General features: G+C 32.6%; 1 protein-coding gene across 4 annotated transcripts in view; it reads left to right on the forward strand.

Moving 5' to 3' along the window:
* The window catches only part of LOC124365657 (protein Shroom), a 234,003-nt gene that overhangs the window by 133,583 nt on the left and 86,372 nt on the right, over nucleotides 1–14,048 (forward strand). For all 4 annotated transcript variants that reach the window (XM_046821632.1, XM_046821634.1, XM_046821633.1 and 1 more), the window contains 3 exons: nucleotides 3,926–4,102; nucleotides 11,358–11,524; nucleotides 12,264–12,548. In XM_046821632.1, coding sequence (XP_046677588.1) covers nucleotides 3,926–4,102; nucleotides 11,358–11,524; nucleotides 12,264–12,548 — 629 coding nt within the window. The remainder of the gene's footprint in view (nucleotides 1–3,925; nucleotides 4,103–11,357; nucleotides 11,525–12,263; nucleotides 12,549–14,048) is intronic.

Here is a 14,048-nt window from a genome sequence, read left to right on the forward strand (position 1 = left end):
ATTAACAGAGAGATCACATGAGATTTGTTCTCAAGGAAATCAATACAAATTTGCAGATGAATTTAGATAATGTTATCATTAAAACAAAGTATCTTCAATCAAATCCCATTAATATATTCATTATTTGCACACAGCTTTGTACAACAAATGGTGTTATTACGTAATAAGAATTTTAAATTATATCACAGTTATAATTAAAACTAGCCTAGTTTTTAACCCTACGAATACCATCAAAGCCCCAGGTGTCTGTCGTTTCCCGATTGCCACTTGACGCCCCAGTTGAAGATGTGTTTTACTTATTTATTTCACCAGCTGTTGAATAAAACACATTTTTTGTATAATCTATGTTGCTGAAGACACCCACTTTGATTTGTTACTCTGTAGAAATAATTGGAGTTCGGCCGATGATTTAACATTTTTTTTGCAGCATTGTGAGCATAAGCCTTTGTCAATGTCAAGAAATTAACAAAACCAACTAAAAAGTAAATACTTTGTAATAGTATGGTTAACTACAGATGAAGTATTAAAATATAAAAATATTTCATTTTGTGGGTGTAAAAAAACTATATTTAAACACACTAGGGGTACACATGTATGACTATTTTAAGTATACAAATTTTTAATAATAAGATTAGAAATTTTGTTTCCAAACACTAATGTATATAGAACTATATTTTTTTAAGTATACAAAATTTGGAATATAAATTAGTTGTTGGTTGCAATGGAAACACAATTTTAGTATTGACTTCAAAGGGCATAACACAACATAATGTTTATGTTTTCTTAGTTTTTTTTAGGTTTTTGTTATAAAATAAAACAGCTCAATATCAGTTAAGATATTTATTTATTATTATTCATCATCTAATACTGAAGAAATTGATATACAACAACATACAGTTATGTAAATAATATTATTTTTAAACAAATTTATTCCTCAGACCTGCAAATCCATATAAATCTATCACATATTCTGTGCAAACTGGCTGGTGTTTGTAGGGCTAAAATAAACAATTAGACTTATTTCATTTATTAATTTAGAATTGTTGTAATCTAAGCAATACAAAGTATTGTTGTGATCTAATCAAATCACAGTAACTAATTACTCTTGTCTTAACCTTATTTTACACGCTTTAACTTTTAATGTATTAAACATTATACTTATGGTATGAAAATTCTAAAACTTGTATACCTGTCTATATAGCCTTCTTAAAAGAAGTTCTTATCTGTGATATGGATCGACAATAGTTAGTTTTCCTAGTGTTATAGCTATTTGTTATTGCCCTTGTTCCCGCATTGATTTATTATTACATTTATTATTGATTGTGTAAAGTACACTGAACAAAATTGTTTAAAACATTATTTAAAATATATTTTCCCTGATTCATTAAATTTTAAGTTCAATATTAATCCAATTGCTTTATTTGGAAGTTTGAGGTTGTCAATTACGTTCTTTCTTTGTGGTTCCGTAAACACGGATTCCACAGGATAGATGTGTATGTTGATTAAATATTAAATGAGTAATATGTGTTTATATTTTTTCACAGTAAGTGTTTGTAATTAGCTTTTCTGTAACATTTACAATCAATGAACAATGTAAATATATATGTTTTGTAAATAAAACTCTGGTGGGTATGTTATACACAGTCATGTTGGATGATATAAAATGCCTGCCAGGCATTTCAATATTGTGAAAAATAAATTTAATACAAACATTTCTCAAATTGACTTTTACAGTCTCAAAAAGTGAAACTAAGTATTTATACAGAATACTGAGATTATCACAAACTAACAAGGCCTTCAAAACTATATTCTACTTCATCTAGACCAGGGTTTTGATCAACTATATGGCTTGAATGATTGATGACCATAACATAATATTAATTATGATCGGTTAAGTAATCTGGCTTAAGAGCATGGATAATTTTGTCAGGTCAACCTTAGATGGCCTCCAAAACGAATACGGTAAGTGAACTGGACCAAACAGGGAAGCACTAGTAGGGGGGCCAGTCCTGCTTTCTATGCCAACATATTTTAAAAAAGTAAAATTATTTCTCCTGCAATTTATCAAATTCATACTAATATTCTAAAAAAGTGTATAGTTTTAGATATAACAATAATTGTCAAATTCGTTAAAAAAAAGTGGATGGTAAGAAATGACCTATAATTGGCTATGAATGCATAGAAGCCGAACACTCAACATGCAACAAAACATAATATTAATTACATGTACTGAAATCTAACGCTTAATATGCAGGACAAATATAACAATTTTCCTCTCATTCAATCTATCTGCACTTACTAGTATGGAAGCAGTGATTTTATTCATAAAAAATAGAAACTAAAGAAAACTGTTTTGCACTTAAACCAATAAGGTCTTCTGCACGGCTTCTAAAGTGACAGGATATTAAGAATGGGTATGTGTTGGGGATTGGGTTTGCCTCAAGGAGATTTTAAATTCACAATTTTTTATACAATAAAAATAAGCCAAAATAAACATTAAAGGATAAATAGTTTATGCATAACTAATATAAGAATTTGGTCAATTATTTAGTTAGTAACACAGAAAGTACATATTATTTAGCCTAGTACAGTTACATAAATCTATCATATGACAGGTTATTTTGAAAGGCCACTTTAAGTCGAAAAACACTCTAAGATAGACATTATTTATTTTAACAATCTTATTCAATAGTATTGCTTCATGGCACTCTCCCATTCTTTAACAATTCACATTTCTGTGACATTTTTAATATACACCTGAAATATGTACTGGAATTTGTCAATGTTACAAATTAATGATACTTGGTACGAGTGTTTGAATAAGACTAAAATGTATTAATAGCTCCTAATAAGTACTGTGATTAACCTTTATATTTAATTGTTTTCTACATACAACATGGAGACCATAAGGAAAGAATACGTAAAATAACATGTACAGGACATGTAGGGCAGGAGACTGTTGCTATACTATCATCCACAAACATTGCTTCACCTAGATTGTGATAAGAAGCTCTCTTACTAGGTCTTCACTGGTCTTGTCTAGTTTTGGGAAACCTCTTCTCCAGAGATGTTTACTATTACATTCCACGTATGTTTTATAGTTTATGTAATAGGCTATATTTTAATATTTTTACTTTCCTCAGTTAATTTATTTTTAAGGTTTTTTGTGTTCTCATTTGTTTATATCCAAACATTATAAAATAATAAGTATAGATCTCCACAAGTAGTTGTAACACAATGCAAACAGGCTGAATAATTCATGCCTAATTTTAAAAATAATTTAAAAAATAAAAAATACATTATAATTGTTATGATTTTAGTTGTTTTTAATTTAACTATTTTCCCTAATAAATAGCGAAATTAATAATAGCTAGAGCTTCTTCTTTCCTAGATACGAGCTAATAAATAAATATACACAGTTCTTTATTGTTTAAAATTCCATTGATGACTTCTATTCTGGTGTGATTGTAACTGCATTGAATTGAATTAATCATCTCTGATAAGAACAGTAACACATATTGATCAAATTGCTCTTTGATGATTAATCTCCTAAAAGTTTTATAAAAAGTGTGGGTCACTTAAAAACCACAATGATCTTCCATGATATGGTCACATAATGCTAAGAACCTGTTTTGTTACTGAAGCTAAAGGTGATAAAAATGTGTTTTTTAACCTTTCTCTTGTTCACTACACCAGAAGCACTTACCCTTTATAAATTTAGCTTACGCATTTGTAGTGACTACCAAGAGGATTTAACATGGAACATGTAGCACTGAATACTTAGAAGTTATATATTCAATTGTATAGAATATATCAGCAGGAAGATCAGAAAGTAAAACAAATGCTATTTGTCAATACAAATATTGAGTACTTGTTTTTTTATTCAAATTTATCCAGTTTGTTTACTTTTGGTGGATTGTTTCAGCTGCGAACTGTGATGGAGAGGTGTGAGAAGATTGGGCCAGAGACGTACTTGCCGCGGCCGGACTGTGACGGAACTCGGGAGTACAATGTGCCATCGCCCCCAGAGCGAGATGTAGGCCTCACTCAGGCAGATCTGGAGGAGTACACTCGTTCCTACCAAGATCCCACTTACACCCAGGTACACCCTCTCACATCTTGTTACCATGTTGTTGATGTTAGTGTGAAATATGGGAAATTCAAAGGAATCTTTACAGGGACAAAGATTGTACCATTCAAATAGCAGATGGCAATCATGAATCCCAAATGCAGCAGGAGATAGCAAAAGTTAAAAAGCTTCTATTGGTTAAATATGCAACCTTTTAAATATGGTTATTTTTAAGGACCTTTGTTTAAAGTTTGTTATTGGTGATGAAAAGATTGAAGGATAACAGGATTTTGGACATTTTGTAACAAATAATGATGGCAATTTAAGGACCTAATAGAGCCATCTTAAACTCATGTTGTCTGCCCATCTGTCCTCCATCCAGGGCTCAGCTTTGGCTGACTTCGGAAAAGATATTCGGCCAGACCCCATCATATCCCGCCACCACCAACTATTTATTGTCTATTGACATGGTTCCTTCAATAGACTTGTGGCGGAGCCCAGGTAAAATTGTCTGAATAAACCGGTCTGAGTATGGGTCTACCTCCATTTGATAGTTCTTCATAAAAAGGTCAGAGACTTGTAACTTGGAACATAGATTCCTCATGCAACTTTATTGATGTTGGAATAAAAAAAGTCATAATTAAAAAATAAAATAAAATTCTAACATAAATGAAAAAATTGTAGAATAAACATATTTGTAAACATAGTACAATCATATTTTATCCTATGACATAATAGATGTGTGTGTGTGTGAAGGTATGGTTTTGGATTGGTTGTTATAACTTTGGTTATGTTTTTTTGGTCCTTCCATACTCCGTTGCATCTGTTTATTGAAATTTTACTTTTAGACTAATCCCACCAGCAGTGTCGCTCAGTGAAAGCACCAAACCTACTACTGCTTTTGCCTTGTTTCTACTATTGAAATCTGCTGGTCATTTCTGAATCTAGGTAGTATAATTTAACAGGACATAATTGTAACCCTGAATTCAAAGGGAAACATAGTGACATTCGGAATCTCAAGCTAAACAATTTATAAAATGCTGGAACTATTGTCCCATTCTGCACGTAGGCGTGAAAAACGTATTGTTATTAAATCATACATCACTAAAATATTATCTAATAAATCTAGCGATTGCCTTAACAAATCCTAGACTTTGCATAAGGATTATGGAAACGTATACGAGTAAAATATTTTCAACTAACAAATAACATTTCTTTATGATATTTGGAGGATGTAATATTTCTGTATCTTACAGATTGCAGAGTCACACATGTTAAGGAATTGTTCTTAATTTTCAATAATTAACCTTATACCTTATATACCTTACTTGAATATTTCTCTGCATTTTATATTATTATTTTTGTCCTGAGTATTATCACAAAGAGTATCCAAGTAGAAAATAAATTGTACTAGATCTTAAGGAACATTATTTTTATAATATTTATATAAAAATAAATATTCATTAATTTACATACTGAATTTATTTAATTAACGGCCTAATTACTACTATATGAATCACTGAGTGAAAGACACAAATTTAGATTCCATTCTCTTTCCCTTTGGCTGAAATGTTTGTTCATGGTATGTAATCTAACTGAGTGTTGTTTTTTAAGTCATGTCCAAGCTATGATTATTAATGTTATCGCAAAATGTATAATCAGAAATTTGTATATCCTAATTTTATTATAGGTATTTACTATTTTTTCTTTTTCTTGAATTAAAGAGCTATCCATATTCATTTCTCGCTTTCTTCATAAATAACAACTATAAATACACCAGACATTTTTAGTTGTGATTGTAGTATTACACAATTTTGGAGTTAATGAATAAGAATAGTTCTTTATGTTTTTCTTGCAATACAACACTGGACATCACTGGACATGGATGGGCTGGTGACCAAACAATTGTTTGTTAGGAGCCTTTAAATTGTGGAACTACCTAGCTGACCTCTGAGGCATCCTTAGTCTGGAAATCTCTAGTCACTGTGCCAAATTGTCTTTGAAGCACAGTAAGGCAATCTGATCCACTAAGCCTTTACAAATAATATCCTCTGTTATATAATGTAACCAAACCTTTTATAACATCCATCTCCTGGATCCATAGCATTTGAAAGCATATGGTGTTGGTAAAAGATGGCCCTCAGTCTTGGTATAATTGAGAACATATTTTAGTTTGATTAGTCAATCTGGCCTCTAAGAGTTTCCTCTGTCTACCTTTATAGGGGCTTTTCAAGCCTGTGGTTTCTGAATGGTCATAGTCACTGGACCTAACTAGTGTCTAGGAATATTGGCTCTGGGCTTCACAAGGCCTCTAGAACTGCTTGTTTTCTAAAAGCTTTAGATGGAGTTCCCAAGCCCTCGAAAGGACTTTAAGATTCTAGTGCAAGAATCACCTGGTCTTTACAAGCCCCCAATCTTTGTAACAAAGTTCGATAAAAATCTATAGACCTACATGTTCTTATAATATTCATGTAAGCTTTGGTTAAAATTCACACATCCGGGACAGTTGTGTAGAAATCTGTTTATAGCTCTGGGACTTCACTCATTAAATCTGATGATTAACCTCCACAGTGAACTTCTCATTTACTTGTAAGACATCAATGTTGATTTTGATCAGGATTCATTCAGGATTATGAATGTAATCATAATGAAACATTTATAAAAATTGGTTTACTTGAATACTGCTCAGAAGGAAAATTAAAATCTACTTAACTTAACACATTCGCTGCGGGTTACACACAGGTGTGTAACAGTGATGTTTGTCAAATAGCGAGTTACACGCCAGTGGATAACAATGCAATTGCAAGCTATAAGCCTCATTGTTGCTTAGCTATCGGTTTAAGTCAATTGGGACTTCCCGCATAGTTGTTCAAGTCTGTATTCATATAGGGTTACATTAGTTTTAGTTTTTGGGAATTTTTGGGTTTACAGGTAACTTGTAAAATTCAAACACGATTTTTCAAGGGTTTTGGAAACATATATAATAACGGTATAAAGTGTTTACACAATAATCAGAATTCATTAGATCGTAAGTGCTGCCGCAAAGTAGAACTGGTAAAATCTCCAGCACAAAAGAGACCATATCAAACTGCGCATAAGATTATGAAAAACACCAATCGAGACAACAGAAACCGGCTAAAAAGGAAAATATGTTGCATATACTGGAAAGATGGGAAAAGGGTAAATACACCATACTACTGTGAGACCTGCCCTGGCCAACCTGGTATGTGTGTTGGAAAGTGTTTCCAATCATGGTAAATTTTGCTGAGATATGGGTGGTTGAGGGGAGTTGTAAATATGTAAATAAAAATGTTAATATGTAGTATTTGTAATAAATGGTAAAATAAACGTTAAACATTGAAAAAGGTGGTTTTTAATAAGAAACAACAAAACTGTGACTGTGAACATGGCAGTGGAGCGTGACTGGAAATGTCAAACTATGCGGGTTACACGCCGGTGGTTAACAAACCAAAACATCCGGTATCAACAGAAAGACCACTTTAACTTCAAAATGGGACCATATTCTGATCTTTAGAACACATATAGTAAATTTTTATGAATTTTTATTTTTTGGTTTTTTGGGTTCTCTTTAACATAATGTTTCTGCAGCGAATGTGTTAATCACTAAAAGTAAATGGTGTGAATCGAGTAAAAATGTACTGTGGATTCAAGTTGAAATACTTTTTTCACTCATCAAATATCAAATTTAATTTGAAGACCTAAATTGTGAACATATTGACACATTAAATCATTTGTTCTTCATAATCATAGTAACACAGTCACTTTATGAAAGGGAAAAATTATCTCCTTTGGCTACAGGCCAGGGAGAACAAATAAGCAAAATCAGTTTGCAAATTGCGACAAGAATGATCAAAACTTGCAAATTATAGTTTTGAAAGTCCTTGGTGCAATCAGACTAACAGCTCTGAATGTCAAATTTGCATTCATAACTATCTGAAGCAAAATATTCCAAATAAATAAGCCTGGAGGGCCCGTCACAACGAGAAAATAAGTTACAATCTGACTAATCTAAGTGGTTCAGTTCTAGTTTTTTGCACACTTCCATCTAGAGGTTTGTTATTTAATTTGAATACAAGACAAGGCTACAAATCTCATTCAGTTCAAAATCTTATAAATAAAAATGAATCGTAAAATATGTTGCAAAGCGCTAATCTTGATAATGGCTCAACCAATTACGCTAATTCTTTTAGTAAAATATTCTGAGTAATATAAAATTTTATATTACTTTTAGTAATATTTAGTAAATATAAAATCTGAGGAAGGTTTATAAAATAAAAAAGATTTTAAAAGTTATCTTTAATACTTTGGAATTTAGAAATATTGTAGTATTTTGTTTTATAATTTGCATTATTAACTGACACTTTCAGCTAAAGTTCGACCAATTGGTTGAAACACCTGTTTACATTTAAATGTTGTTAAATATTAAGTTTATAGTGGCTTGATCAGTAGTGTAATGCAGATCGTAAGTAAAAAGTTAATATCTAAATTTTTCTTTAGATTGTGCTAGTTACAAATTGAAAACATCTAATGCATCGTAAACACTATTATTTAAACACTTTTATAAAACCAACCTTAATGAAAAAAGTTATGAATGTTTTCTCATAAGGTACTCCAATTGGCATCCTAGACATGTTTATTATGACATTTTACCAGTTAACAGCATGGCTTATGGAAAAACGGAAATGAATACTAACATGCCTCAATGATTCATTCTTTTCCATATTGCAGTCCGAAAAAAACAACAATATTTTTATAACACCAAAATCATATAAACATTAATTTCGAATGTTCTATGAACTTAAAAAGAATTTCCTCCTTACGCCAGAATTAAATAGAAAGTAGTTAAGATTTTGTCCTAAGCCTCAATAGGCTTCTCAGTTCTACATATGTAAGTATGTAGGCTATATTTTCTTCATTGGATAAAAAAGGCCAACTCAACTATGACACTGGAAATACTTTACCCAAAGGAGATTACAAGAGCCGGTAGTAAACTTTTTGAACAAAGTAGATTTCTGAGAGCTACATACGTATATAATTTTGTGATCAGAGCAATTAAGTAAGCTCAGCTGTGACATTGTAAGTGATTGTCATAGCTGGAAGAAGGCACCTTTTAACCGAAGTAAGGTTCTCAGTCCTATGTTTGTATATATTTTTTCTTCCTCGAGATATCAAGGCAAACTCTACTATTGCACTGGAAATATTTTAGACTGGAATTATATGACAAGAACTAGAAATAAACGCTTTTTGACTGAAGTAGGTTTCCAAGTTGTGTGTATTTGTATTTTCTTGATAAGGGTAACAAGGCAGACTCAGCTGTGATGTTGAAAATATAATTCATTTGAACCAGAAATGCTCCTACGTTTGCAAAACATGATATAGGAGTCAAGTTAAACACTAGTGCTCTTAACCATGAACACTTAAATAATATACCTGACATATGCCTATTTAAGTTTGAGAAGGTTTATAGGATGTCATCATATTCCATCATAAGCGTTTTACTAAGTATTATAACGACTCTGAGTTTCAAAATTGGGTGTGAAGCCATGACTAATAGCTAGTTTTTAAATAATAATGTCCTTTCAGAAATAGAGTAATAATCTATAAGAAATTTGTATAAGATCTTTTTATGCTGTCTTCCCTTTGTACATATTTTATCCATAGTTGTGTTAATGAAAATCATTGCCCTTTATAGATTTTTGGTTTTAGACAAAAACTCAATTTTTAGACAAGAAATAAGAATTAAAATTCTCAGTGAACTGAAAAAACTTCAAACTACATAATATTAAAAACTAAAAATGTTCTCAGAAGATATAAATTAGACTTACAAATTGAACTGTGTGAAAATTAGATTATTTGTATGATTAGTCAACTACACTTCAATGAAAAATTAGATTAAATGTTTAACTCAATTCAATTCAAGATTGGTCTTGATATAAACTGATGGTTATTCAAATTTCATCCTACAGATTAACCAAAGAACGTTTAAAATCTTCTGGTTTGTACAGCATCAAAACATTGCTAACACAATTTAAATCTTCTTATATTTTAATTTGAAGATTATCATAAAGATTTATTTTATTTTAACTGTAAAGATCCATCTTTAGCAAACAGATATTAAAACATAACGTAAAAAACATTCATGGTAAATTCTATTTTTACATGGGTTATAATTATATTAGATGCACATTTCCAGTGAGATCCTGCCTTTGTGACAAACACAGGGTATAATAGAAAGATGTCAAATCAATTGATTCTTATCCTTGGTTCTTACCTAACACACCCAAAATAGTGTGACTTAGGTACTCTATGATGATAGGTTTACTTTATTGTCTTGGTTGAGTGTAAATACCCAAAAGGCTTGGAAACGTTTATAGGAGGATTGTTATCTACAAATTTTAAGGCAGTTTCGATTTTAACTAATCATTTGGAAGGCTTTATGCTATTTAAAGTCATTACTCTGGCAGGATAGTCCTGCCAGCACGACTAAATTCTGAACAGCACGTTTGAATTTAGAGAGCATCACGGTACCCAGATGAGCTCCTCTTTGCCTGTGATGAAATCTTTCTGGAAACATAGTTGGTGATGTGAACATTGTCTATTACTAGTTAATTGGCTTATCCAAACCTAACTATCCAATTTCCAAAGTGCCTCAAGTGTTGGTAAGCTGGCTGGCTGTACAAGACTTTCAAGGAATGCAGAACAGTTTATTCTGAGTAACCTAACCCTGCATAATTTCTATATTCACAAAGTTTTATTTGTAGGATGATTTATCATACATTATTTTGAAAAAGTTCATAAGATTTCTATTCCTAAGTAGTTATGAAGAGGTCAAACTTCTTTAAACAATTTTACGTGTATCAGCTGAATTCTAAAGCCGAACTTTTAAAGGGACTTGCTAAAAACTTGTGCAGTTATTCAAATCTTACTGAAACGCATTGAATGCTTTGTGGACCTGAAAAGTTTCAGCAAAGAGAGAACAAAGTTAAGAAAATAATAAGACTTTTATGGGAAGAATGAATATGCCCATAATAAACTTCTTCATTGCCTTATATTGAATTGGGGAGGAAGGGCTCTAAGTAATCCAAATTTCATATGATTTTTGAATGTAGTGCTCAAGGATTATTTTTACTTTTAGACATTAAAGTAAGTACATTACAACAATTCCCCTCAGATAGATAAACTACTGAAACCTGCTGGAGATTTCAAAACCATATTAATTCACCTTAATAACAAAGTTAATTTCACTTATATTTTTCTCTTATGTCAGTTGGAGAGTCAGCTGACGCAAGAGGAGCTGGAGCAATACAGTCGCGCTTATGATGAGGCTTCACTGCGCACTGTCCATCAGACACAGGCGTCCTACGCTCAGTCAGAGGGCTACCACAGCTACGTCTCTAGCACAGACTCGACCACTACCACTCCCTTTCTCGACAGGTATATAACATTGATTCATAGTTCGACTTACCAACCCTCAACCCTCTCTCCATTAGCACCCAGGAATGTAAAAATTGTTTTTTTATATAAACAGACAATTTCAAGTACCTTCCTATAATTTTTATTACCAGGCTGATCAATTTAAAATATTTCTGATAGATAAGACCTATGTTTGCAAGTTCGTTGTATACTCTATTACTTGCATAGCATGTATTATGAACTTTAATGACAATATATTAACATGTTACACCAGTCATATTGGTGTCAATGCAAAATACGAAAATTTTATAGTGTTCTCTAAACAGTGAAAAACACAACTTTCAATATTTGTTGCATAATTTGTTTCTGAGCACACTAAAACCCAGTATCAATGACTTGGTCTCTACTCTTAAAGTACTCTAATATCTTTAAGACAAAGGGGCTTAGCAACATTAGTGTGAATGCTAGTTGGATAGGTGAATATTGAGCGAAACTGTTTTTGCAATCATGGCCCAAAGCAATGGCCACCTCACAGCCATTGGTGGTTTTTCAAAAGTCACCTTAGGGGTGTGTTTGAGAAGATTTCTTAGTTCTAACATGACCTTGCAAAATAAGATCCTTTTTAGCTTCAACAGTTCACTTTTAAAATGAAAATTACACATTCCATTATTTTTTAATTGAATTGATATCTCGAATATAAAATATTTATTCTCATCATCATCTGTTTATATTCATGTAAAGTAACTATATCCTCCCACAGGTTACGCAGGGAGAGCGAGGCAGCACGGGTGGAGGGACATGAGTCAAGTAGCTCAGGTTCGTCGAGTGAGACGCTCAAGTGGCATGGCTCGATGAGCGATGTATCAAGCACAGGAACGACACCACTCATCGCTCACTCGGCCAAGGTCCAGACACCCCAGCGCCATCATAGTGAGAGTGTGCTTTACCTGAGCCAGCTGGTGCGACACAATCAGATCAATAATCAGCGTAAACTGTTCCCCGTCAGCACCTACACCGTCCAGCCTTGTGAGCAGCACTCACCCAGGTTAGGAGGAACACTAATGTTAGCATTAAGTTTTTTAGTTGGGGCATTGCTGAGAGCAGAACAAATTTGCTAAATAAAATCAGTGTTTAATTAACAAATAACAACCTAGTCAGCTTGTATAAGCTCTGGGAGCAAATGTTTTAAACATAATAATATGATGGAAGATCCATACAAAGAAGGGATAAAAACTTATATGGTAATTTTTTTTATACATATTTCTTGTAGAAGCTATACATTTGATAGGAATTATTTGTTAGAAGTCTCTCCCACCAATTGCTGATGAACGAAATCCAATTTCTGTCTGTCTGTATGCACTGTAAGTGTTATATTTGTTGACCTGGAAGGTTTAAATTTGGTATGAAACTTTAGCTCTACTACCTGTACAGTTGAAGGAATTTAGCTGTGCTCGTAGGGCCCAAATACTACCCTTTCAACAAATAAACGCTATCTGTATTGCGGGTTGCGTTTACGTGCTAGCCGCTGAGATGAAGGCGCAACAATCTCTTTAACGACTTTAGACTCATGATTTCGATTTGCAGATTAGTATTGACAAATACGTTATTTACAAAAACATGTTAAACAACACTATAACAACTGAAAAACAAGGATAAGTCCCATTATTGCTATTATTTGGTATTCTTTTATTATTTAATTCCACCTTAATCAGCACTGTCACAAAACAGACTGATTGTAGTGAGTTTGATGAGTTATTTGGGCCAATACGATTCCTGAAAGGAGGGTTTTACCCTAGAGTCACAAGAAATGTTTTCGGGACGCAGCACATAATGGTACCCCGCCACCCCTCCCGCCTGTCACCATACACTCAAGGTTACGCGTGCAGCTAAAGTCCTCGAACTGTACATCCCCATCTTACCATATTGAAAATGGTAAATATTGGTCTGTTGGGAGTCTTGATTTCTGATTGTCAGAACATGACTGATTACATTGGTCTTACAGGTAACCATGTTGGCATTGAGAAAAACACAGAGTAAACAAATTAGTGAACAGAGTATATCTAGAAGGTTGAAATATGATATTTTCCAATAACTTGTCAACATATGGGATGAAGTTATTTTGGTGGAATGGTTAATTTCCTACAAAGTATGAACATAATATTAGCTTACCTTGCGGTAGGGGCGCAGCCAGAAATTTCTTCCAGAGGGAGGGGGGAGGGGCATTTGGCGGGTGGAGGTCTCGGGGAAGAAAATAAAATAAAATGTCATTTTACGCTACTCTAATACTTAAATGGAGTAAACCTTAAGTATTATAGGCCTTGGCTACCTCACAAGCAGAGGACGACAATCACCCAATAGTACATGCGGTTTGCTAAATAATGAGCATAAAAAGGAATAAAATTTGCGTTTTGTTTCCAGAGCACTTAGTATCAATCTTCAAAACAACGAAAAAGGGATTATTTGTATAAACGTTAACAATCAAATCCGATATAATCAGTATGAATCTAATTCATAGTTTTCCTTTAACTTAGAACTTTGTTGGAAA

The sequence above is a fragment of the Homalodisca vitripennis genome, chromosome 1 (genome assembly GCF_021130785.1).
Source record: "Homalodisca vitripennis isolate AUS2020 chromosome 1, UT_GWSS_2.1, whole genome shotgun sequence".
NCBI lineage: Eukaryota > Metazoa > Arthropoda > Insecta > Hemiptera > Cicadellidae > Homalodisca > Homalodisca vitripennis.